Raw genomic sequence first — 27,992 nt, 5'->3', positions numbered from 1 at the left:
AACTTTTTTTCTCAATTTCTGTTTAACTTGACAACAAAAATACAAATCTGAAGTGCATAAGCACACATAGGAAGTGGAGTGAGGAGAGGCTCAGGTGTGATTAACAAATCAGGGCAAAGATGAGGCAGGTGTCTCCTCTCCAAAGATCAGCTGCACAGACCCTCCTCCATTTGAGACTTTCTTATATATGGAATATAAAATTTTGCCAAAGCACATTATGCTATTTTTGTCATATAGTAAAGGACAAGAAGGTAGACAGAAATAGATGATTTTCCTCCTCTCAAAGAGTCAAGTTTTTCACAGAACATCCATCCTCTGATTAGCTATAAAAGTGGACATTTTAGGCCACCTTAAATAAAAATTACCCTAAGCAAGCTATGTGTTTGAGTCTGGAGTGATGTCCAGGGGTCTGTAACTTCTTGGTCTTTTGTTGTTGATCACATATATAATAATAACAAACTCAAAGATTGCTTAAATATACATACTTTCTTTATCCTCACCCCTATAGCCCCCCACGCTTGACCCAATAGTAGAAAAAGCTTGGTTGTGGTCTAGAACCTGAGGAAATACTCATTCCTCTGTTTCACACTTAAGCAATGATTAGAAAGGTGGGAAGATCTAAGACCCTGAATGGCCGTCTTTCTATCTCTGGAACAACTTTTGACAGCAGGCCACTGATAACCCAGACTACTTGCAATATTGGAGGGCTGTCACACTTCTTGTTAGCCTAATAAGTTTAATTTTGAGCAAATCATCCTCAGCTTTCTTCTAATCAAAGTGTCTTATTTAAAACAAAACAAAACTCTTATGCCATCCAACATAACAAAATTGAGTTTTGTAGGAGAGGGCCCAGGTATACCTGTGAACGTGATGAGTACCATCTATAAGGAGTCCTGTTTATATATGGCCTTAAGCTGATAGTGGCAGGGCCTAAGCACTAAGAAGAGACATCCAGTTTTCAATTCCCTTGTGGTGCAAACTGTATAAACTATGGAAAAATTCTAACCCTCAATGGCTTTTGTCATGTCTCCCTCCCTTGCTGCTAAGTGCTGTCAGTGGAGAGGGGCTGGCCCAAGTGTTGGGTTTGTTTTGTTTTGTTTCCCTATTATTTCTCCCAAATGGGTGCAGTTGCTAATGATAAACATAACAAACATCAAGCCCTAAATAAAGAGGAGCAGCAGGAGGTCGGGATCAATGGCCCCTGGAAAACTGAGAACTGGCTATAATTACAATAGATCAGAAGTGGCTGTCTTATCTTCCAACCAGTTTTCTGCCTAATTTCAGCTAAGTCTTATTTAGGAAATTATCTTTAAATTTGAAGGGGAAGCTTTCCTTGTCCTGAGATTGCTTCTAAGACTGCTGTGGATGAAGCTATTACCCTTCCAGGAGTCTAGAACCCTACACTGCCATTCTTTTAGGGCCCTTTTCAAACTTTTCAAACAGGGAAGGATGACTTGCTAGAACACCAGTGCCTGCCAGTCCTACAGGGGCTGTTGTTTTAGATTCCTTCCGGGACCTTTGAAGATACATGAGAGAGAATTCACCAGGCGAAAAAAAAATTCCAATATTGTCTATTTCCATTAACTTACTTCTGTTTCCATCTTTATTTGCTTCTTTGACCCTTCCTCTGAATGCATTTGCATGATGATTTGGGCTGGGGCATGTCTTGTTTGCAATGTCTTAGGGAAGCTTCTCTAAATGGGGCAAATATCCTGAGAAGGTTTCTCTTTGCATGGAAACAAGATTAGAGCAATCTGATTTCTTCTGATCCCACCAACCATTGAAATACATTAGCCATACTCTTAGCCACTGTCCTCTCCATGACAAAAAAAAAAGTGACTTATTAAACAGTGCTTGAGTAGAATGCCTGTAGACCCAGCTTAAACAGCCCTTGTGTCTGTATATATGTGATGGGGGAGGGGACTGAAGGTTTTCTGCTGAGATTTTCCTTATGTACAGAATGAATCTTGTTCTGAAGAGCAGAGGTCTCCTATCTCCCAACCGGTTTTCTACCATGATTAGTCTGAACTGTTCTATTGATCACTATGACTTTTTGCCCCCAGATTTTCTTCTCCTGAGGCCTGAGGGTAGAGGGGGAGGGAAGGCAGCATTGACACTTTTCTTTTTCTTTTTCTTTCTTTCAGATCCTGAAGAGTAGAAAAGACCTCCCATAGGCTGAGGCCGCCAGTGTCTCCCGCCACTTTAGCTGAGCGTCTCCATTCTCCTTCCACAAAGACTCATAGCTGGGGAAGGCGTACAGCTTTCAAAGCCAAGTCCCACATTTGCCCTTCTCTCGTCCTCCCAGTAGCCTCTGGGGGTTGGCTTGTGGTCTTAGAATTCTGGGGGATTTCTTTCCCAGAACACACAAAAGCCACGTGTGATTCCTTATCTTCTGTTTATTTTCATTTCGGTTTCGTCCGGTCCCCACCCCAGCAGAAATCAAACATAAAAGGCCATTTTACAATCCATTACTAATAATATGGCTTTCTGGACCTGGTAAAAGCCTGACATTCTGGATGCGCTGAATGAGGCCTGGAGACCTCCATTTTGGTTTTGTTAGTGCTGTTATCTTAGACTGTTGCCTTTTACACTGGGACCTGATGGTGAATATAGCCAGGCTGGCCTTCATCACAACTAAAGTGAAATGCCAATCTCTGGTTCTTCTTTTTTTTTTTTTAAATCAGTTGAGAACTTTCATTTTTTTTCCAGTTTACTTTATGACTTAAAATTAAGAACAATTTTTCCCATTTGTGTAATACAAAACTGTTTTTTTAAGAGAAGCGTATCCTGTAGGTCTCTGTATTTATTCTCTGTAAATTCATAAATATAAACTTGAATGTGTTAGCTGATGACCATACTGCCAGGTGGGCTCCCCAGTGCTTTCACTGGGTAGTACCTATCACTACAATGTTGCTGAAATGTTGACCACTGTCTGGTCATTTTCTTTTGAGTATCTGTAAATTGGCCTCATTAATTTAAAGACGTTTTAGAAAGGGAAATGATAAGGGACCCAGAATTAGAGAGATGAGTCAGGTAATACATTTCATTTAAGTGAGTTTTTAACACAACAATGGAGTTGACTAATAGCACAAATAGAAAATAAAGATAAGAGATTTGGCAGGGAAAGGGAACAAAAATAAATTGTCCTGAAGCCAAACAGAAGGTGGGATTCAGTGGAATGCAAGGAAGCTATGATTTTTCTCCCATGGTTTGATTTGGATGTATTTTTATTATGTAGTTTTAGGTCCCTTCTGAAGTAATGCATGTCTTATGCAATTCATGTCAGGAAGAACATGAACTAGGTGATGGGCTTAGGCACATTCTACAGATTTAATTTCTACATTAAAAGCATAAAGTCAGCTATTTTAAAGTATCTGTATTGCTGAAATAAGCTAGTGGTGTCTCTTCAGAGGTTAAAGAAGACTGTGTATGGTCCTTAGGACCTCTTGGCTTACAGAAACAGGCTTCGGCAGGAAGATGGGAAGAAAGTTGTTGCCTGGAACACACAGAACCTGATGTTTACCGACTTCTCTCTGTTGGCTGTATATTTGACCTCCTCACAACACTGATGCTTCTTCATTGCTCTACCTGCTTTCCTAACTAAGTTATGGGATTTTAGATTTCAAACAACTTTGGGAGCATAGAGGAAGGGCCAAATGTATGATTAGAACAAGCCATGTATATCTAAGTATTGGAATACAGGGCAGTTTGATGGGCCCTGATATCAATGAGACAGTAAGAAAGAATAAGAATGTTGGGGTCCTGGAGAGGCGTAGCTGTGAGGGAAGAGTGGGGATGCTCAGTTTCTTTTAAGAAACTGGTGAGACTGGGTGTTAGTGAAAAGTAAGGATGGGGAGGAACTGCTGAGGGAGATGCTATGATAAAAAGGCAGCAGCCCAGTCTCATGGGCCATATCTGCACTGTGTAGGAACAGGGGCTCTATGTACACAGGATGTTGTGTAAACCTCCTACAAAGTTTTACACATTGGCTTCTAACCCAGATGCTTACACTGGACTAGGGAAAGAAAATGTGCTTATGAGCTGCATGCCACCCAGGGATCAGTGGATTGCAAACTGTGTTCTTAAAGGAAGAATGATTCTGTGTATCAATTAAATGCAATCAAGTGTATGCAGTTTATGCCTTTGGAACATGGGCCTTTTACCTCACATCTACTCTGTATTTTTGTATGTGAAGCACATGGGCAATTGATACAGAATGCCTACTGCTTCATTTTATAATCTAGCAAATAGCACTAAACAATATTTTAAAAGAAATAGGAATATAGCCATTTCTCTAGAATCAATGAAGATGTAAGTGATTTAAATTTGCTGTTAGCCATTAATCAGCTGAAAAAGAATGGGAAAGAGCTTCACACATTGTTCTTAGCTTAGAACACCCAGAAGGAACAGAAGCTCTGCTAACTTACATCTCAGCTTTCAACTTCTCAAGTGTTAAAGCACATTGAATAAAAATGCAAAGCCATTTGTTTAAAAACATTACCATGCTCTAAACTCATCCTAGACTGGATAACACATGAGAATAATTATTCCAGGTCAGTAGTCACAAAAAGAAACAATATTTCCAAAGCATTAGCATTTTTATGTTGGTTTTGCTTTTCTTGAAACAGCTTCTTCCAAGTTTAGCATTGATATCTAACCAACATCAACCCACTCCCCCAGTCATCTTGTTTCTGTGGTTCATGTGCACAGCCCAGCCTTGCATACCAGAGTTATAATAAGAAACTGCTGACAAAGCAATGGCTTCATACTCATTAGTATTATAATAAATACTTTTCATGTTTCTGGGTATAACATGATAACTGGAATCATCACTTGAGTTGTATCTTCATATCACCAAACAAGCCTCTAGCCATATATGTCATTATGGTCTCATCTTGGGACTGAGAGACTGATTTTTATGGTGTTCCCGTTTTCATTTCTTATTTGTAGCTACCTTTCCTAGTCTGTGAGTCCCAATAGCTTATGGCATCAATTAAAAGGTGCATTTCTAAATCATTAAAGCACTTTTTTTCCCACTGGCTGTTTTGTTCTTGGAACTTTTAAGAAACTATTGAAGACATCTGACAGGATTCTGTGCACTTCAACCTTTGACCATTAAAGTTGTCATGATAAGCACCAAAGCCAAAGGCAATCTAGTGTTGCAGATTCATCTCACTTGTAGAGTCTCAGACATTATATTTTCCACCTCCAGCCATGCCATGAGAAAGTGTAAAAAGGAAAAGGAAAGGACAATGTTGTCACCCAACGTGAGGGGAAGGGCTACTTTGTGCTCCACGTTCTGGCATTTGGGGACCTGAATTCTCTTCTCTCATGGGTAACTTTTCCTTAGACAGATGTAATGAGTCAGTAGGAGGATTGATGGATAGACAAATGATGTATATCTCTCTCTGGTGTCTGTTAATGTGTGAGTAGAAATTTTGATAATAAGAAACATTTTATAATGTTCTCCCAATGAGTGTGAGGAGCAAAAATAATAAAAAATAGAAAATCCTTTCTCATGATGAGACAGAGAAGATTCCAGGATTGGAAGTCTGAGTGTAGCATAATTTTCCAAATATAAGGGATTGAGGAGTACCTTTATTCCCAGTCAGACACTTTATTCTAACTCTGAGATGCCCACCCACACTGCAGGAGTCTGGGTCTGTCACAGTGTCCGGCACCCAGCCAACAGGCAGGGAGTATGGGAGAACTGTCAGGTGGAATCATGCTGTCCCCTTTCAATTCAAACAAAGTTCAAATTTCCTTTACAACATATTCCACACCTCCTCCTTCCATATGGCTGTATTCATGAGACTTGTGTTCTGGATAAAGGCAGACATACTCGAATCACACCAATAGTTTATCACAAAAGAGGGGAAGCAGCAGGCTATTTGGGGAAATTGTTAGAGCTAACAAGTGCATGAATGTAGATGAAAATATTTTTGGTGGCCTTTAAATTTGAGAAAGAACAACAACAATAGCAAATACATAAATGAATAAAATCAATGAAATGAAGTTCTTCAAAGACTGAATCAAGAGGGATGATGCCTGCAGGAAATGCTTCATGACTCTGCTTAGAATCCAAGTTGAAACTTGGACTTTCTTGGAACAAAGAGGAAATACTATACATGCAGCATGAGAAATCACTGCAGGGTCTGCTCTGCCACTGTGGTGGGCACAACGCCCAGCGGCAGCGAAGCTGAGTGTTATTGAATATAATGTTTCAATAATGATGTTATATTGGTTCTTATTCTTGAACAAATGAAAAATTATACTTGTAATCCATCAACAGCGATCCATGATTAAAGGCCTCATTATCACTGAGAGAGAAAGCATAATGAGCTGCCAGTAATGAGCAGCAGCAATCTTCCTGCAAAACCAAGGGACTCGTGACCCTATGTCCAAGCAGAAACACTGGTGAGCACAGAGGTGGCCTGAAGTCAGGATGTAACCAGGGCCCTCTACTGATTTTACTGGAGGGTTTAACAAAAGTGAGTAAGGTTAGAAAAGTGTGAAGTTCTCATTAGGTATTTGTATGGGGAATGTGCTCTCCAGGAGATCTCCTGTGAGGAGCAAAACTAGCTTCATTTAAGAATTTGTTTTCTCAGGAAACAATGGTGAGGAGCAGCGGGAGACCTGGTCTGAGAAGTTCATGGTTTTAAAGATTTAAGTCCTGATTATCTTTTTATATCCACCCTGCTTCCCATTTTCACTTAAAATATTGGCACACATATTAGAGATGAATTAGCATTCATTCTGGCTTTAGTTCAAGTGGAACTGGGTTAACACTGGCAAGGGCAGGTTTCCCTGATACACCTGTTCCCAAATGAAGAGGCCAATGCAGAGTCAGGAACAGTAGAATGGTGGGACCTTTTAGCTCAATCAGAAGACACTTGCCTAGTTTCTCTCTTGGGGATTCCTCTGCCTTCTGGGTGATTGTTGACTGTAACAGTCCCCAGTCAGTGTCAGCACTGAGCTTCTTTTCCGGAGTGCTCAGGCCCAGCCATTGCCTCTGAGGCTCCCACATGTACTCACTCTTCATGGGAGCTAAGTCTACACTTGCAAAAGCACCCACAGGCAAGCTCACTAGAGCCCTGTGACTGGAATGGCTTTTAACCAAGTGCTCAGAAGGCACACCTCTGCTTAGATCTGCCCTTCTTATGTGCTCCATGCTAGGAAGGGGGCTTTATATACTGCTACCCTTATCTTCAAATAGGTATGTGTGATATGTATGATGATACAAAAAAATCACACATTAATACATATATAGCTTTACAGTGAAAATCTACAGCCATACATATCATCCAGTGGTGGAGTCTAGAAACAGACTTTAGAGAATTCCTTTCGTTTTTCTTCTTGTTTTGAAGCTATTTTATACAATTTTATATGCTGTAAGATTTTAAAATATTTTTGCTAGTTTCATTTGTAGATCTTGGCTCGGGTTGCCTTGGCTCTCGTGTTCCCCTGTACAGCGAGACACCCTGCTTCACTTTGGAAGCATCCTCTCCCTGCTTCCTGCCCTTCCCTTTGTAGTTTCTTTTGTGTCTCACACTTGCTGTCATTTCCCAAGTCTCTTTAGTGGTCTCTGCCCAGATAAGCCATGCTACTTGCAGTATCATTTGAGCACAGAGAAACACAAAATAATTGGGGGTGGGGCACATTTTCTAGTGTAATCCAAATGAGGAAGTGTTAAGAGTCTGAAAGCAAAGTGAACATGTATAGAAAGGAAGGAATAGGTTGGTGAAGGCAGGCAAGGGCAAGGAACTTGTCTTCCTTGATTGTAGGACAAATTTTTTTTCTATTACAAGGTGTTTTTCCTCTGGATGTTATGTTCTCATCAGGAGTCTGTAAACTCACTCATTCCTTGTAGGGAGATGCCTTGGCCCTGGCTATATGGGAATGGAAGGTGGAAACCCTCCCTAAGCCTTAGATTTTGCTGCTGTTTAGGTTTGTGGCACGTGTCTTAAATGCTATCAAGAACATGTAGCAGAACTCTGAAGAAGGAAGACTGCCAGTCTGCCAGACTTCCCAGATTATGCCACATACCTAGTTGTTGGGGAAGGGGGCATTGAGAAATGTATGGTTGTGTACTACAGATGCCTTTCCAAAAGGGAAGATGGGAAACGGCTTGTCTTTACTTCATGGTACAATGTCATGTACCTCCCTGATATGAACAAGTCTCAGGCAGACATAATGCAGAGTTCAGCTTGCATTTGTCCATCACAGAGCGAGGGAATGGCCAGCTATTCTAAGGACAAGTGTTCTGTCCCCCATGGTGCTGTTGCTTCATGCTAAAAGTTGTTCACACACTGTAACATTACACCTCCAAATGCAAAATCGAAGCACGGGATTCATGTAAAACAGAGAGTGCCAAACTGCTGTTAAAAAAATTTAAAGATATGTTTATTGTAAATCTTTATTGCGCAAAAGAGCCTGATAATCCTTCATGTATAATTCCCCCTAGCATCTAGTAATAAATAATTGTATGTTCCTCTAATTGTCAAATAAAAACATTAGTTAACCTCTTCATTGGAATTTGAAACAAAGAGACGGCTGTGTTTTTCTCCTAATTGTTGTCCATTCTCTATGCCGAATCTGGGGCTGCCTGGACAAGCTCTCCCTCCATCACTCGCATTCTCCTGAATCCTGGGTAATGCTCAAAGAGCAACTACACAGTAGGGGTTACTCACGGTAAACCACCTTGTTTGTGTAGTCTTCGTAAGGATTAAGGTTGTGTTAAATGGGTTATCAGAAGCTAAGGTTGCTGTCCTAGAGTTAGGCTGGCTTCCAAGTAAATTTTCACTTAGTACAATGGTATATTGTATTCCTGAATGCCCACTTTCAAACTCTAAATTATTTTCTTTCCCTGTTCTTGGAAATGTTTTCCTATTCTTTCAAATAGAGTAGCATTAGTTTGCCCATTATCCTTGTCTATGAGGACAGAAGCCATTTACTGTCACAAGATCTGCACCCAGCCACTAAGAGGTGCCCCTTGTAGCGATAGAGTGCATCACCCAATTACTACTCTGTGGCTCTGAATATTATTCTTACAGAGTAACTCTGCTGCATTATTACCTGCCTTGCCACTTTATAAATTATAACCCGTAGCTATGTACTTCTTCCCTGTGGGATCTGGTTGTTCAATAATAAAAGTGCTATTATCCGATCATCAATAAGAACTTAGAGTTACTTGTACTACCCCGCCCCACAATTAATCACTGCCAGTATTTCACTGTGTTTTCTTAAGGTCTTCGACTGTGCACACTTTATAATATGTAAACTGTGTTTACACAGTTAAGGCAATGCAGTGTACCTAAGTTATTGTTATGACTCATTTATATAACATTGGAGTGTAAGCATTATCCTGCTTTTTTAAGCCTCCTCATTAATATAATTTGAGCACAAACATAAATTTCATCTTGTAGTTCTAGTACAGTTTACTTAACCACATCTCTGCTATTGACCAATGAAGTTGGATGTTTTTATTTTAACATTTGTATTTTAAATAACAGAAATGATTCTGTCTATATATTAGGTTTTGTCACATTTTAGAATATCATTCCTGGACAAGTTGTTAGATGTTCAGTTATAAGGTTAAAAGTTGCAAATATTTTGTGAGTGTCCAATTTCTAAGCATAATCAAATGTTCAAAGAGCTATATTTCAGCAGCATAAAATGCTGATGTGTGAAGAGCTCTTATGTTTTTCATGATGTGAAGAGAAGACAAGTCTTTCCAGAGCAAACATAGAACTGATGGTTTAGTATGAGAATACACACTGCAGCTATGAGCTCTGGGCACGCATACATTGCTGAGGACAACCCTTGGGAAACTCAGTTTGAGATCTCCTAAACTGTCAGTGATTCTACAAAGAAGAAGAACTTGATGCCCTCTCTTTTAGGATATCAAAAGAAGAAACGAGTGGTCGTTTGTTCTGAGACATTGGCCTACTACAGTAATGGCCAAATAGAACACAACAATGTCAGCAGATATACTTAGCAACAATGGCCAGAAAGTTATGACTACTGTAAGAGCAGGCATTTGTAACTTGCTCACGCACATAGATTTAAAATGCCTACTATATCAACAGCCTTTCCCATCTTGGCCTTTCTATACCCATGCTGCCCTGTGGGTTGTATTTATAACAGTACTGTTCATAAGGCTGATATCTGAACTCACGGGTACTTAAATCACTCTTTCCCCCCAGGCTTGTGCTACCCATCTTTGTAGAAGGGAAATGAGTTGTTTGAGTTAAGTCACAAATCATTGGGATTTCTCACTAACCTCGGGCTGTCCTGTCTTAGGAATGTGCGTTCACCTTGTGGGTGGCAGCCTTGGCTGTCACTTCCATCTCCATCCCATTTCCAGTCTTCTGAATAATTAGATTCATTGCCTTTTAGCTGAAGGAGCCAAGGACATTAATTTGAAATATCTGAAAGCTATTCGTTTGTCAAAAGACACCAATCACATGAGTTGCCCTGGTGACATTTCTGCTCTGAGCTGACTGATTAGGTTGTTTACTCTTTAAACATTCACTGTAGATCAAGGACAGTTTAATTCTTGGCTTTAAAATTCTCCTTTCCAAATATGACATGTTTCTATGTGTACATGTGCATCCCATTATTAGCACTGACAAACACACACATACATACATACACACACACACACACACACACACACCTCTTAGAATAAAAACCAAACACTCACAAACATTATTATACCCCAGTGTTTACAAAGCACACTTACATTAGTATTCTTACCTGACACTCAAAGTTTTATCCTGAAATTGTTGTTTTTAAAGATTAATATTGATAAAAATGAAATAAAGTCTGTTTTAATGTACTTGCTTATTCTTTTGTTTGTCTTGCCTACTTATAAAATATTTGAGAATTCTAAAGAGTCATAACTTGAATACACTCTTTAAATTAACAAAGCAGAATAAAGGTGGCTTGGGAAGATGGCACACATGGTTGATAAAGTGTTCATCTTGAAAACATAATCACATGAGTTTCATTTCCAGAACCCACATTAAAGAAAACCTGGGTGGGGTGGTATATTACAGCACTCGAAAGATGAAGATAGGTAGAACTCTGGACCTTGCTGGACAACCAACCTGTTGCTCACACGCTCGCACACTTGTGTGTGTGTGTGTGTGTAGACACCATAACTAAGAACATTTTATAAAAGGAAGAATTCAATTTTGTTTCTAGAGGAAAGTAGAGTTCATGACGATCATGGCAGGAAGCAGGCAGGTTGGCACTGGAACAATAGCTCACAGCTTTATATCCTGATACAAAAACAGCAGGAAGAGAGAGATATACAGGTGGCATAAAAAAGAGAGAAAGAATGTGGTGTGTGTGTGTGTGGGTGAGAGAGAGAGAGAGAGAGAGAGAGAGAGAGAGAGAGAGACTGAAACCAGGTCTCGCATGAGCATTTGAAACCTCAGAACCCATCTTCAGTGGCACAAGTCCTGTAACAAGACCTCACCTACTCCAACAAAACCAGGTTCCTAATCCTTCCCAGTTTCACTAACTAGGGGACCAACCATCCAAACTTACAAGACTACGGGGACTGTTATCATTCAAACAATCATACTTACTCAATGAATTCCAGACTATCAAGATACTCTGTTCTAAAACCATGGAGGACAGTGACTGATGAATGGCAACTGATGTTGTTCTGTGGCCTACACACTTATGTGTGCATGCATGCATGCATACATGCACACGTGAACACATATATGTATATAGAAAGAAGGAAAAGGGGTAGAGGGCAGAAAAAAGAAAAAGCAGAATAAGAGTGGAGGGATAAAGGAAACTAATAGCCCAGGAAACTGTCTCTATGTGGAAATGGAGGGCAAAGAGCCTCCCCAGTTCCCAGGAATAAGACAAACCAGATCTGAGTTTTCTGGAAACGTAAAGATTGCTATGGACCGGTCCCAGCCGGGAACTAAATCCAAGGGGGAATTCTGGATATCAGGAGAGGAAACAGGTCCAGCGGGTGACAAACAGACACAACCACACACAGAAGCTACTTCAATCTGAATGCATTTTTTAGTCCAGTCAACATCAAATTAAGCATCACATTCATCTGTTAATGCTTCAGTTTTCTCAGGCAGTACAGGCTGTTAACCCATAGTCCAGTTGGGCAATTGGCGTATGCGGTAAAACTGCTTTTTCATCATGGCCCTGCTGTCAAGCTAGCCCGGGAGCTGGAGAAGGAGGATTCCCGGTGAAGATGGCGACATTGCAGAGCTTGGGAAGCTGCCTGGCCAGCTTTGTCTTCCCACGAGCACTTTTGTCTAGTCGTCTCGTTGCATTCTTCTCTGTGCCATGCCCAGGGCTGCTGTTGCCCACCCCCCCCCCATCAGTTCTGGTAGCAGCCCCTACCCCCCAACCTGGGGCCATTGTAGGCCCCAGGCGATCAGCTCCAGTGAACTCACTGGCAAGTCCTTAGGCCCAGCTCGATGAACTAACTGGCTGCAACCCTTAGGCCCAGCCCAGTGAACTCACTACTTACCCAGAGTGTCTCCCTGAGTAAAAAGTATCTATCTGTCTCCTGAATCACACCTGGATAGGCTAAAAATGTTTTGACCTAGACTCCCTAGGTGGGGTCTGCAACAAAAGCCGTTCCTCACAGGCTTCCCTTGCTATCCTGGAGAGCCAGGGTAAAGATAGCCTCTCTGCATAACAAGCAAAGTCAAGAATTAAAGGCAGAACAGAATTAACTTGTCTGCTGCAGATGTCCCTGAGGTATTCAATTCAGTTGCAAATTAGCAACTCAAAAGACAGAAAGCCTGGCCTCTAGGATGGGGGAAGGTAGTTTTGAGCTTTGTACCAACTCAAAAGTAAATTCTTTCTACCTTGCCCAACACCCTCTTGTGTGGCAAGGACACTGTACAAGGTTCTTCATATGTAAATATCCTTAGTCTGGGCCTATTGTTTGGAATCCATCTGCCCTGCAAGGAATGACTTAAAAAACAAGAAAGAACCTGTGACTTAGAGTTCCTGGAAACTTTTACTGCCTGCTAAAAATGCTTACATAACCGATTAGAGCAAAGCAAAGCGTTGCAGAATAGTTTTTGCTACAAGATGTATTCTTTTACATCTTAATATGCTTAGTATTTCTTAGTCCCAGCCACTAGGAAGGAGAGTTTCAGACATATAGTAAATTGCCAAGTGAGATTTTCAGCTTCTGAACTGACAGGTTGTTTGGCTTTTCCTAGGAGACATTTCTCGCCTCTGTCTGTAAAATATTTTTTTTTACAGATTACACTGGGCCACTGCGGCAAAAGATATATGAGCAGAAATTACTTAAAAACCCATAGCATCTGTGAGGCCAAAGCACTTTGGTGGTTCAGAAGAAAAATGGCTCCTCTCTTCAACTCAAAACAGTCTCTTCACTGAGTATTCACACTGGAAGTGCCAGGCAAGCCTGTCCCACTGATACCTCATTCCTGCTTAAAGGGCTCAAATGTCTGCATGTGGCACTGTGACTCTCACTCTCACCAAGGCTGACAAAGACTGACTAAGTGAATATGGAATCCCTGACGGAGCTGCCACAGGCAATCAAGCATTCACTATACGAACATGTGGGAGTCACTCACATTCAAACCACAACATTTCATTCCCTGGCCCCCATAGGCTTGCAGCCATATCATAAAGCAAAGTACAGATAGTCTGACTTCAAAAGTCTCCAGTCTTCCATAGTCTTAAGACTGTTTAAAAGTCTAAAGTCCAAAGGCTCAAATCAAAGGGCTTAGATTTTCAATCCCTTCCAGCTCTGTTGGACTGCAACACAGTTTTCTTTCTTCTGGCATTTGAAGCTCTCAGCAGACATCTCTCAGCTCTGGCATCTCCAACATCTTGGGGTCTCTTATACAATCAAGGCTTCAGTTTCACAGCTTTAGGCCATGGCTTCCCCAGTCAGGCATGCAAGGGACTCCCTGCCATGAGCCTGCCCTCAGCCAATGGCTTTCTTTCACTGCAGAGGAAGAGTCTACAACCTCTTTACTCTGGAATCCTTGACCCTAAAATCAGAATCACATGGCTAAAATCTGCTCAATTCTGCTTTCCTGGGGTAGAACTTAGCCCCCTGCATGGATTTGCATAAACTGTGGTTTGTTGGTACTCTCCTTTGTTGCATAAGCTTTCCTTTAATTCTTTAGACTTCCTATTATAAGTTGGAAGCTTAGTTGAGTGTTGTCTTTCATCAGACTTTAAGCTTTTCATCTAGTTGAGCACAAAACTTATGTCCAACATTAATTTTCCTGGTCATTTTTTTTTCTCCTCAAACTCTACATTTTATATTTCTTTCTACCTTGTTAGCTCGTTTTCATTTTAAATCTGCATAAAAGTAATCACTAATAACCACAAGACAAAATGAGTACTAGGCAATCTTGAAATCTCCTCTGCTAAGGAATTTAACCCAAAAGTCTTCAATTTAGCCTCCCGCAGATTTTTAAGAGAAAGGGCAGAAAACAGTCACATGTCTACCAAAGTATCACAATGGTTTCTAGCCCAGTGGCTAATATTGTTCCCATCTGAAGCTTCTTGGGCTGGACTTCTATCATCCACATAGCTCTCAGCATTACTGTCTTCCAAGCTCTTATATGGATGGCCCCTTAAGCCCTGCTTGTGCCATTCACCTGCTTTATAATGAAAGAATAGAAAATACAGCCTAACTCCAGCCTTCTAAGGAGCCACAGACACTTCATATTCCAGAGCCCGCTCTTTGTGCTCTTTGTTAGAAACTAGGTAAAAGGTCACATTCCAGAGTCTACCCTTTGTTCAGACCTGGGCAAAAAGGCCTTGAATAGGTGATCCTGGCCCAAGGTAACTGGAAATGAGCTAAGCTTATCTTGCTTCTGTAAACTGCTTACGCCATTACCCCTATAGACTCCAGTAGGAAACTAATTGGTCCACTGAGCACGGGCTCCGATAATTTAAACTGATTGGCCTAAAAACTATGGAGTGGTACAAATTGATTGGCTTGCACTTTGCAGCCTCTTGATGCTAAGGATGTTTGGTTTGTGATTCGCGGGCTTTGTTGTAAACTTATAAAAGCTGTCTCAATTCGGCACTTGGAGTCCAGAGTCCTCTACCCCTGCGTGGTGTACAGCTGTGGAACCCAGAATTCTGGAATAAAGAAATCCTCATCTTATTGCATCAAGTCTTGTGAGTGATTTGGGTGTCGCCTCCCGAGGCCTGGGGTGCTGGGGCACCCTCGGTTTTTGGGGGGTCTTACAATAAGCTTAATTAAGGTTTGCATTACTGTGAAGAGACATCAAGACCAAGGCAATTCATGTAAGGACAACATTTAATTGGGGCTCGCTTAGAGGTTCAGAGGTATCATTCTGCAGCTTCAAGTAGAAGTTTTGTGTAAGCAAGCAGTTTAACAGAAGCTAAGTAGTTAGCTGCAGATGGAGGTTTGCAGAAATAGGTATTTTAATAGAGGCAAGATAAGTTAGCTGGGGCATCTTGGCTGTGGGTTATTTGAATAGAGAAGGGCAATTTTACATAAAATTCTCCATCAAGAAGATCAAGCGGAAAAGATGAAGGAACCTATGCACTGCTTGCCCTGTCATGCCTGCCGGATATGTCCACTGGTGCAACAGCAGCATGGCATGAATGTGGTGGGTGTAACGAGCCAGGCCCACTCTGATATGGAACATATACTTGACATTGTTAATGAAGCCAATAACTCGAAATTAGATAGGACATGAATCCTAGGGAAAAACTTGTGGGACAATAATGGGCCTATGGAGGGGTCAAAGAAGCTTCAGTCCTAGATACAGCAAATATGAGCACAGCAAGAGTTGGCTCCTTCTCACCTCCCAACCTGGCACGATAAAGCCAACTGCCCCATCCTCAAACCTAGCTCAAATTTAGTACCCTGACAGATATTGGGCTTCATTCCTTGTTTGATCTTATAAGGTATTCTCCTCCTTGACCCTACAACCTCTGAGTATGTAGATAAAGCATCTTCTAATATTCATGGCCAATGGACAGGGTCACACACAAACCTTGTCCCAGAGAGGCTATCTTCTCAGGGGCATAAATACCATTTTTACTACCCCACCATCTCGTGAATAAACAAACCAGTTCTCTAAAGCTGTTCCAAGGTGTGGTTTTCTTCGCCTGTACACTCATTGCTGATGGAGATCCTGTACTCACACATCTACACTGGATTAAGGTTTCCTGCTCTCTACCACAGCTTGGTGTACAACAAGCTAGGCTGCCTAGGGTGGGCAGCAAAAACTAACTACTGTTATTCTGTTAAGTGAACATAAAACAACTCTTAAAGATACATTGTTGTACTTGTATATCAGTGTATTACTCAATCCTCATCAGAGAAACATCTCATAAGCAATTAACACAGAGTCTCATAGCTGGACAGTGTACAAAGTAAAAGACTTTGGAGTACTTAGTCCTAAATGGAATGTCTTAATCACACCTCCCCCTGTGAAGAAATCAATGTGGAAGAGATTATAAAAGCCAGAGATTATGGATGACCTCAAGGGGAAAAAATGTTTAGACATAAAAGAACTGATGCACATTTGAACTCACAGAGATTGTGACACCATGCAAAAGGCCTGCACAAACTCAATCCATACAAAATCTCAGTATTGAAAAGCAGAGGTGGGCCAAGAATGCTACCTCTATGTTATAGCTACTGGAAGAGGAAAAATCAGTTCTCTTCAGTGGAGAGACAAGGGGTATTATCCACACTCTAGGGCAACCCTCATGCTCAGACTAGTTAATCAATACAAATTGGGCTCCATGATTCTTGTTTTGTTTTGTTCCTTTTTAGAGAGAGAGGAGGGAAGAAAGAGGGGGATGAGTAGTGGGAGAGACAGAAACAGAGAGTGTGAGGATCTTGAGGGAGTTGAGAGAGGGGATAAGAAAACAGTCCCTGGTCCTGTACAGAAGCTATGTCTTTGAACTATACCAGGAGACTCTAGAGTAAGAAACATCACTGACTACACAGACATCTTTAGTTCTCGGTTCATGCATCCTCTGATGCTGATCATTTTTGTTAGCTTTACCTGAACCATGATAACAGGGTTCAGTCCCTTAGAACAACTTCTAGACATCCCTGTTCCGTGCATATGACTTTACTAGTAGTTTGAGTGTGGTGGTTTGAATGACAATGGTCCCATTTGTTTAAATATGTGGTGTGTGAAATGTCAGGGAGACTTAAGAGATGCGGCCTTGTTGGGGGAGATGTGTACCTGTGGTGTGGGTTGAGAGTTTTAAAGACTTGTGTCATTCTCAGTGTTCCTTCCCTACATCCTATTTGAGAATCAAGACATGATTCCCAGCCATTTCTGTTGTCATATCTTTATTCTAACATCATGGACTCTAATTCTCTAAAACTGTAAGGCAAATTAAATGCTTTCTTTTATACGCTGCCTTAGTCAAGCTGTTTTGTTACAGCAATAGAAATGTAACTAAGATATTAGGGAATTGCTGGAACTCATAACAGAAATAACATTGGCTTATGTATATTCTTTGCTTAATTTTTTCTGGACACACATGATGATACATGCCTGTAACACAATTTTCAGGAGACTAAGATAGAAGAATACTGAGGTCTAGGCTAGCATGAGTTACAAAGTGAAACACTGTATGGTTCAACCAAAAAGAATTCTCTTTGCATCTCTTTGAAGGGATCATGATATGTGTTGTTGCTGAGTTCTAAGTTTTATGCCTCTTTCTCCTCAATGTGGATGATAAAATGAAGTGACAAAAATCAAAGCAAATAGGAATTATAACTATATATGTGCACATACATTGTCTATAGCACTTTGATATTTTTATCTATAAATATGTGTATGTACATGTATAAGATGTATGTATGAGAAATGTGTTCCTTTCCTGAACAGTTCTGTCTTACTGTGTTTTGCTCCTTTGGTTTCCTCATTTTTTCTTTTTCTTTTTCATTTTGTTAAACCTCATTCTGGAGGCTGTCTCTTCATTTCTTTATGATGCATTCACCTGTTTATATGAAGAAAAATACTGACTTTCCTAATAAGAGTTAGTCACCATCTGCTGGAAGCCCTAGGACCCTGCTAACATAGCATCAGTGTTTTCCTCAGTTTCTGAGTGCACTAACCCACCCTAACTCACCAGAAAACTGAGATATAGTGGATACTTCACTCATTTCCAGGTGAAGATCTGAGACACTGACAGATCTCATTCACGATCCAATTTCAGGAAAAGGCTGTAGCTAAAACCGATTTTAAATCCCTGATTGCTCAATTCTAAATTCCGAACTTTCCAGTTCCCGACTGTTGATTCCCACTCTACATATATATTATAACTATATGGAACTTTAAACTATTATAGTCTCCATCCTAGGATACTGAAATTGGCATCTCTTGTAACTGCATACTTATCTCTATGAATACTGAGCTGTCCTGCTCAAGAGCATTAGTACCTAGCATGCCAAGCTGCTATCCAGAAGAACTAAGCATAATCCCACAAAGGCACAAGCTGCACTTCTGGTTTCTCTGTGCAATAGAATGCACACCTGTAACATTGAACAGCCATTTCTACATGGTATTTTCAGGCCCAGACTTCTGTATCAGATAAGCATTTGCCAGTCTACATTGTACTCTTCTTATCTTCTCTTTCCTATTCATAGGTACAAAGAAGCGTTCTCATGGCTCACCAGCTCCAAGCACTAGTTCCACAAGTCGCCTTACCTTGCCAGGTAGGTAAATGACATTGCCCTATTATCTCAATGACCACACACAACAGAAAGTACTAGTGTTTCAAGAGCTGTCAGCAGCAGCTGTAGAAGAGCCTCTGTTCAAGTCTACCTTATCAGGGAGTGATGTGTCTGTTGCCTTCACTTGTGAGTTTCTTCCAGATGTGACCATGCTGTTTCCCAGACAGTCTTCCACTCAGCAATAGACAGAGAGGAACTGTGCTCTTTTTGTGCAGACTGTGAAGTATTTACTCCTGAGAGTCAAGTAGTTAAGGGAAAATGAATGGGCAGAGAAAGATAGAGATAGGTAGAGAGATAGAGATTGAGGAATGGATAGGTAGGTAGATAGATAGATAGATAGATAGATAGATAGATAGATAGATAGATAGATAGAAGACAGAGAGAGAGACAGATATATAGATTAACTTTCAAACCTCATCTGTGTTTCCTTTGTCTTGGAACTTTACTTTTCTTACCCATTTCATCTCCCTAAGGATTAGAACTAACAACTCTAACCTTAGTACCCACTGATACTGTGTGTGTGTGTGTGTGTGTGTGTGTGTGTGTGTACAAGCACAGTTAAGGTCTACTATTACAAATATTGAAGTCAATATCACACAGCTCCCTTCTAGAATATTCTAGGAAAATATTCACCCATAATTGCACCCATCACATGTATGTGCAAGGAAGACTAATGCCTGCTTCTCTCCCTGGATAGTCTCTGTGGATAATAGCTTGGCATGGGTAAGCACACACCCTATTAAAAGCCTAACTATAGTGGGATTTGTTTCAAGAGAAACTATAAAAGGTAAACATGGTTATTGTAAACTTTCTTATAATAATAAGAAAGACTATAGAAAAAAATGCTGCTTATTGCTCATGTTACCCGTTAACTAAGATCCCCTCTCCTTCTAGGTCTTTTTACACAAGTTGTCTTGAATTAAATCTCTATCTTATATAGAATTTTGTTTCCTCCCTTTTGAAATATCTTCTACATGTTAGTATTTTAACCAATATCCTGGTAATTGGCTAATGTATCTATGATTATGTTAGTTATTTACATATGTAATGATAATTTTTATTATTATACTTATGTTATATTTTTGTCTATAACTATTTGGAGTCTAAGTATGGAATGAGAGATATTCCTGGGTTAGAAATCCTGAATTAAGAATGTGTAGATACTTAGATTGTTGTCAAGATTCCTTTAGCAATATTAATTTATCTTACTATAATTAATCTATTAATGTGCACATTTTGCTATCTTTTTGCCAATACTGAATATTATGTTTTATAACTTACTACTTTGATGGGAAAAATGGTAACTCATCCATATTTTCTTTGCATTATTTTCTTTGCCTTTATCTTCTTAAAAATACTTGCTTATTAATGTGAAATTATCCTTTAGATTTCTTCCTTGGAGAATTACTCTATTTCAGATATTGTGAGAAGCATATTGTCTTATATTTTAATCACTCTGAAATTAGGCTGGTTTGTAATGCATGGTGTATAATAATTTCATTAACATTTTTTCTTGCTTGTAGGTAAAATAGTAGCACACTCCACAATCAGTAGCATTCTTGACAGATGAACCATAATCCACATTTACCTGGTATTTCATTTTATGTTCTGTAGCTCTGTGCACAGGCCTGACCTGTGGATTCCATCATTGCCTGCGAGGAGCCTTGAGTTTTCTTGCTTCTGTGCCTTTCTAAAACTAGTTTCCCTTGGCTTATTTCTCTTTGAAACTTTCTCCAAACCATTAATTTTTCTGGGTAAAATTAATATTGCATGGCACTGATTTTCTTCAAAGTGTTTTTACCTGTTGATAGTTAGCTTTTTCTACAGTGAAGTCCCTCTTGCTACTTTCTGATCCCCAGACTGCCAAGGTGACAAGCAGATACCCATCAGTATCCACAAAGCTGCTGTGAGCGAGTGAGCATGCTCGGGATTAGTTTGTATTCCTTAGAGAGGACCCATCCTCAGTGCCTAGAAGTTATCATGTGCCTGCTGTGGTTATTGTGCATTTCAAAATCCTGAGCAACAGGAGGAAGCTAATATAATACCAGCAGTGCCAGTGGGAACTGATCAAGTCTGCATATTGGAAAGATATCTCATTCTTGAGCCAGGGAGGATCTCAGAGGTCATCCTGGCCATCTAAAAGAATATGCACACCTGATGTTATACCACTTGCAGTGCTGAACACCAAGACTACTTGTTAGGATTATACAGTCCATGAATCACCATGATGGAAACCTTGTCTTTTATCTGAGTTTGTCAGTCTATACTTGCACAAATGTCTTACTTTCTAAGTTCTGACCATCTCCAAAGTCTATGTGCCAAAATGCATGACACAAATTCAATTGCTCTGTCTAGAAGGTGCCTCCAATTTATTAATTATAATTGTCATCTCTCTTCAGCCCCTTCTTGTTGTGATTATAAATAAATAAAGAGGTAAAAGATATGTTCAATGGGGGTGTGGTGAGGTGTGGGGGAAGAGGGAGCCTCAGCAGACCCATGCCAAGGCATCCCTTCTCCCTGAGAGACCACCCACATGACAGTATAATATAGAATAAAGTTTATTCAGGGCATGGGGAAGGGGGTTAAGAGCGTATTAGAGGCAGAGAAAAGCAGAAAGAAGGAGGGAGTAGAGAAGTACAGGCTGGCCTTGACCATGTGGCAATGGGGAGGAAATGGGAGAGAGGGGGAGCAAGAGGGCAAGAGGCAAGAGGGAGAGACAAGAGGTAAGAAAGTAAGAGAGAGAGGAGGGGACAAAAAGCCCCTCTTATAGTGGGCCAGAGCTACCTGGCTGTTGCCAGGTAACTGTTGGGTAGAACTTAGAATCCTAACACTTCCTACCTCAAGAACTATGCATGTTTTCTCCTTCTTACTTAGATGGTGTTATGGCTACCTATTCAGATCTGGCTGGTGTCTTCCTAAGGTCTACTTTAAAGGAGCTGGTAATTATACCACACCTGTATTATAGAAAATTCTTAGCTATCATCAACAAATAGTAGCTTTAAAAAGCATGGATCATGCAGTCATTTAAATGGGCCTAGCTGAAGAGTTTAAGATGTAGGTCTTATCACCATCTTCAAGGCTGAATTGAGCATGATTAAACCAATCAGCTACAGGCCACTTGATTCAGTCATTGAGTGATGAAACACTTCTTGTGAAATCTGGCCAGAATAACCTGACATGTTCATTCCTTGATATATACTCCTCTGCTCCAAACACATGCAGAGATGGACAAAATAGAAAAATGAATTAAAGTATTGAAAGGCAGTGTATGAGAAAATCAGCTCCAGGAAACAGAAACAAAAGAGATGTACACAGGGTGTACCACAGCCTTCATGTTGTGGAACAGCTGTGCTCCACAGCCCAAGCAAGGTCTGTCAAGAAGGTCCAAAAGGCAGTAAAATAGAAATCTTCTGGGACGCAGGCCTGCTGTAATAGGGACCTAGTCAGAATACAGAACAGGGACAAGAAAGGGAAAATCTTTGCTGGTGGCCTTTGTTTGGAGCCTAGCCTTTTACTCTAAGGTAGTGTTTGTCTTTGACACTGAGGTGTGTTTCCTGTATCCAGCAAAATATAGGGTCCTGTTTACGTATCCAGTCTGCTAGTCTATGTCTTTTTATTGGGGAATTGAGTCCTTTGATGTTAAGAGATATTAAGGAATAGTGATTATTACTTCCTGTCATTTTTGATGTTATTTTTATATTTGAGTGGTTATCTTCTTTTGGGTTTGATGAAAGAAGGTTACTATCTTGCTTTTTCCAGGCTGAACTACTGTCCTAGAGCAATGGGCAAACAGCCATTTGCCTACTCACTAGTCAAGGCCAGCACTGAAAGTGAATCTCTAATCCTCTAAATATGACTTGAGGCTTTAGAAACAAAACAGCCCTACCCTGGTAGAATATTTAAGGGGTCAAATTAAAGTAACTAAAAGCCCAAGACAGGATGTAGAGCTATCATAGGCAGTAGGAAAAATGGAAGCACAGAACACAAAACACAGGAATTCCAGTGATAACAAGAAGTGACAGGTAAATTGAGCCTCATCAAAATAACAGACTTTGGGGCAACCAACCAACATTACCAATTGTGTTTAAAGGTAAATTGAACAATGGGGAAAATATTGACAAATAATATCTTTGAGTAGGGGTTAGTTTCTAGAACCTATAATGAACTTCAGAAGCTCAACAGTAAAAGCCATAGATCCAAGCTCACAAATGGACAAGGAGAAGAATAAGTAGTTTGTCAGAGAACTACAAATAACCGATGAATGAATAATTAGCAGATTATCCAGTACCCTTAGTCAGAGAAATACAATTCAAACTTAGTGGGATCTGACTTCAAATGTAGTGGATGGCAGGAAAAAAGAAAAATAATAACAGTTAAATAAGGAGAAACTGGAATCCTTCCCCAGTGATGGACAGTGACAGAGCCCTTTGGGAAATTTTTACAATTTCTTAAAACGTTAAATATATCCAAGTATCCTGGTGCATGCTGGTTGGCATATGTGGGGTAAGGGGAATCAAATATTGGATAGCAACCCAGACTCAATAGCAAGTTCCAGTCAGCTTAGGCTGCATAGAAAAAAACCTTGTCTCAAAACAAAACAAAGTCCTTTATGCCATCAAATGGCCTAGGAATTCTAGATTCATATGCAAGAGAATTGAAAGCAATTTTCATCAGAAACTTTGTTCTCACATATTCACAGTAATGCTTCCCATAATCGTCCAATGTGGAAACCACCTACATTTCCAGAAACTCAATAAATTAACAAAATATTGTATCTATTCTAAATGAATGAAATGCTGATACATTCTTAAGATCCTTGAGAACCCTTAGTAGAAGCCAAACACAAAAATCTACATGTCAGTGATTCTGTTTGTATGACATATTCCAAGAGACTTGCGTTGGGTAGTGATGGCATATACTGTGCATGTAGGAGTATGGGGTGGCTTTTCAAGGACATGGTATTGGGGGGGGGTGATTAAACTTTCGGAATTTAGATGATGGTAATGATTGCATAACTCTGTGACTATATGAAAAACCACAAGATGCATATATCAGAAGGTGAATTCTATTGTAAATAATTTACCATTTGATTAAAAAATAAAAGCATAGGAGAGAAAGGATTGTGCTTGCCTCATGACAGACAGGCTAATGGAAAAGCAACATTCAATAGACCTTAATTCAAAAAGACCTAAAACAACAACAACAGTGGCAACAGCAACAACAGCCACAAAATGCGTGCTTAAATACTTTGTAGGAGAGTTTCAAAAATGACCTCAAGGATGAGAAAACTGTAAATGCTATGGTTGTGTTCAGAAAAGCTACCAGTACCAGCTGCCAACCACCTGGTATCAAATTGGCTATAGTAGATGTCAGAAAGCAATGAAGATATATGCCTTCCACATTAGTGGAAGAAGGAAACACTAGTACCCAGTGAAGGAGAGTAAAAACACCTTTGATCTTCATTCAGTGTGGACAGTTACAGGATTTGCTACTCTTAAGTCATTGCTGAAAGCATTAAGGGGCTTATATCAGAAAGAAGGAAGGTAGGATGGCAGTACTCATGTTGATAAGTGTGTGGGACTATAAAAATACTGTAGTAAGACAGAAAGGAGAAACTACATAAAGTCATTGCAGTGTGGAATTGAGAGTACTAATTTCTTCTTTCTCTTTGGGAAAGACTGAGAAATTTTGTGACTTTCTAACACAAAGGATCATCAGTAAAATAATTAAAATATAATGTATAATCTTTTTATGAACTGAACTTCTGGGTCCTGCCCCAAATCCATGTGTTGGAGCCTAATCTACAATAGGACAGTGTGTAACACTATTTTAGTCTCCTGATGTAATTATCACCTCAGAGGCTTAATGCCTCCATCTGGCGACCTAGGCTGAGTCCTGGAAGCTTCTAGCCGCCATACAATCTAATCTAATCCTAGAATGTTTTCAGTCTCTGGGGCTTGCTGCTAAGTAAGGTCACCCCTTCCTACTTGTTTCTTGTCTCTGGCTGGCTGATTCAACTCAGCTGTTCTGGCTCCACACTGACTGAGGAACCTGTCTTCTCTCTTGGCCTCTGACTTTTTTGCTCTGCTTGCCCTCAAACTAACGCTCTAATCGTCTGGTTACCTGTCATTCTCTGGCTGGTTCGGTCTTCATCTCTGTCGTCTAGTTTGTTCTTTCTCTCTGCAACCTATCTCTGCAAAGCTCTCCCAGTAAAACTGCCACCTCTCCTTTTCTTTCACTGAATTCTCTCTTAAGTAGCCTCTTTTTTTTTTTCTCCCTCTTCTAGTGAGAACCGGGTATATCCTATTCTGTCAAATCTTTCTCTGATTCTTCATTTTGTATGCCTCTCAATTAGACATCCCTTTCAAACATGGGTGTTTCCTTCTAAAAACTAACTTTTCCTTTGTTGTTTGTGATTAAAAGTTTGTACTATGGGAGTATCTGTATCCCAGCCAGAGGAATTAAAGGTCTGTGCTAAGGCTGAGCCACACCACAACTAGAAACAGGTTTTTCAGTAAACAACACAATCTCATGATTCACAGTGTGATCAAACATCCTGTAATAAAAGTGTTAGGTCACAAGGGTAGAACCAACATGGGTGGGTTAGGGGGCTTTGAAACCATCAAATGAGAATGTCACAAGAAGTTTCAGTCCAAACTTAAAGCAGTGTGTCTTTACCTGAAACTCAGATCTTAAAAGTCAAGGCTTATACCCATGAAAAATAAGGTTTTTGTCTTCATAAGCCGTTTAGCAGTCACTGTGGCACAGTAGCCTAAGATGGAAGAGGCATCTAAATGAAAAACTGATGGAGCAGAAGGTCAGGAGAAAACAAAGGAAACTGCTAAGAAGGCAGAATGGCAACTTCCACACAAACCTGAGTGTCAAAACAAGCCCCAGGTTTAAACAGTTAGCAATCATTGGTTAATTGCTTTCCATTTAAATTGAATTTTCAACTGCAGCAATGATCTGATTGTATCACATCCATCCCACTTTTACATCTGTATATTAGTATACATTGGTACTATTGTTATTCCATTTGTGTATGGTAAAGAAAGCTCCATCCAAATACAGAGCTGGTTTTGGGGCACCATCTATATATAATTCTACTGTACAAATATGGCACATGGTGTTTAGTCATCTTTCTGTTGTAATTATTTTCTATTCTTGTTGCTACAAGACTGTCTATACATAGTGTGTTACATCGTGGTGAGCAAGAAAAACAACTCACTAAAAGATAATAACCTCTAGAATGCTTTTTCTTATTTTAAAACATAGAGAAATATTATTTTATGACTATGAATGTAATACCATGCACATATGCTCAGGAATAAACAAATTCTAGGTAGTGGCTTTGGAGAGTTAAGTGGAAGTAATGGAGAAGAAATTCTAAGTCCTACCTGTGTTTAATCTGTCGTGTAGATAAAGTTAATGTTAGGTGTCTTTTTTTTTTTATCTCTTTCCACCTTTTTGAGATAGGCTTTCTCACTGGAACTTACTAACTGAGCTAGGAAAGCTGACTCCAATCCCTAGACATCCCTTTGAAGGCCTCCCTAGCACTAGGTTTACACAAATAAACCACCACATCTTTTTTCAGATTGATGCTGGTGGTCTGAACTCAGCTTCAGGCTTCTGCGGCCAGAACTTTACCACTTCCAGCACTTTACCCACTGATCACACTTCCAGCTCCATTTAATCTCTTTGAAAAGGCTAAAACATTGATTTCATTAATCTGTATGGAGAGTATAGGTACTTATTTTTCTATCTTGATTTTGTTATACTTTTTCATGTGTTTAAAAAATGATCTCATGTAAAGCTATGGCTGTTTTGCAAAAACGACCATGTTTTACTTTCATTCTTGTTGCTAGCTTACCATGTGTTCTAAGAACTTTGACATTTTTCTTTTCTAATCTGTGGATGTAGTTGAGCTATGAGGAGTTAGGTCCTTTTAGAAGCTCTGGAAGTTATTTGTCAGAAGGCTGCAATGATCATTCCATTAAAGGACTATACAGTTCTGTAGTTACCTAATGGGACCATCCTTCAGTTTCAGCACAAGAAAGCTTCTTCAGGTCATCATCTGGAACCTTTGCACATCTAAGCCTGAATGGCACTTGCACTGGAAACACTAGCACATGCAGATAGTTTTTTTTTCCTTAGTGCCTACTTTATTTGTTGTCCTCTCCTCCACCAATGAGGAGATGGAAATCATTCTTGATTTCTAATCTAGATGTGATTAGTAGATCATGGGGAGACTATGAAAATGACAGGACCCACCCTGATTCCTGGGACCCTGCATTCCTTACACTGAGACATACACATGCTTGAGTCACTCTCTGTGGGTGTGGTTGTTTGTTTGTTTTAGACACTTCTTTACTGTGAAATTTGAATGGAGATTTCATGGAGTTTAGGGGTGGGGAACATCCCTGGTGGAGAACTGGGGAATTATTGGCTCTTGCCTGAACTTTTACCATAACTACCAGCCATAACTGTCACCCATCCAAAGCAGTGACTCCTGAGCAGCTTTCCCAAGTGCCTCGTGAGCTGACCTTAGAGGAAAGGTACAGTACCTAGTCGTTGCTAATGCAGACATAGCTGACTGCTCCTTGCACAAACTGCAGCATGTGCAGTAGTCTTGCAGTAGACGTGGCTCTGCTTCTGAACTCTGCTGCCTGCTGTAGAAAGAATTTCTGTGCCAAATGCTAGCCAGCTGCCAATAATATTGTTCTGTGTCCTGTTGCAGGAGACTATGGATAAAAACAGCTTCCAGAAACTTCCTTGGAAGAGATCTGAACATCTCCAAGGTCTGAAGACATTGTGGAAAGCTTATATTTCTTTCCCCCAAACAAAATCTACATGTATTGTAAGTTATTGAGTATTTAACTTCAATTGGTGAGTTTTGCTCTCCATAATACAGCTTTTAAAAGACAAGTACTTTTATATGTATATTAAACTTGGAAGACATCAGGGAAAATGCTGTTAATGACATATATTAAACCTTGATAATTCTCTGAGGACTTTGGCAGTAGCATCTTCTTTAACAGTTCAGGTATCTGAGGCATGAATACCTTAATTGGCATACCCAAAGTAATTATTGGCAACTGGCAAGCCTGTTCTCATTCCTGGGAGATTTGTTTCAAGAAAAGGCTGGAGGTAACTACTCCACACTTGGAGCCATCTTTTCACACACTTGCCTTGTGCCTGGAGGTTTAGATCATTTCCCCACTAGTGACTCTGAGGCCTCATATCACTAGAGTGAAGGCAT

General features: G+C 40.1%; 1 protein-coding gene across 1 annotated transcript in view; it reads left to right on the top strand.

The window, feature by feature from the left end:
* Pde1c (phosphodiesterase 1C) overlaps positions 1-27,653 on the top strand; it is a 321,799-nt gene extending 294,146 nt beyond the window's left edge. Inside the window, exons 16-17 of the mRNA XM_052173784.1 lie at positions 18,647-18,715; positions 27,471-27,653. Coding sequence (XP_052029744.1) covers positions 18,647-18,715; positions 27,471-27,484 — 83 coding nt within the window. The 3' untranslated portion in view covers positions 27,485-27,653. The remainder of the gene's footprint in view (positions 1-18,646; positions 18,716-27,470) is intronic.
* The last annotated feature ends 339 nt before the right edge of the window (positions 27,654-27,992 follow it).

This window comes from Apodemus sylvaticus, chromosome 2 (genome assembly GCF_947179515.1).
Source record: "Apodemus sylvaticus chromosome 2, mApoSyl1.1, whole genome shotgun sequence".
NCBI classification, from domain to species: Eukaryota; Metazoa; Chordata; class Mammalia; order Rodentia; family Muridae; genus Apodemus; species Apodemus sylvaticus.
The sequence above is the reverse complement of the archived record's forward strand: the minus strand, read 5'-3'. Positions and strand labels throughout refer to the sequence as shown.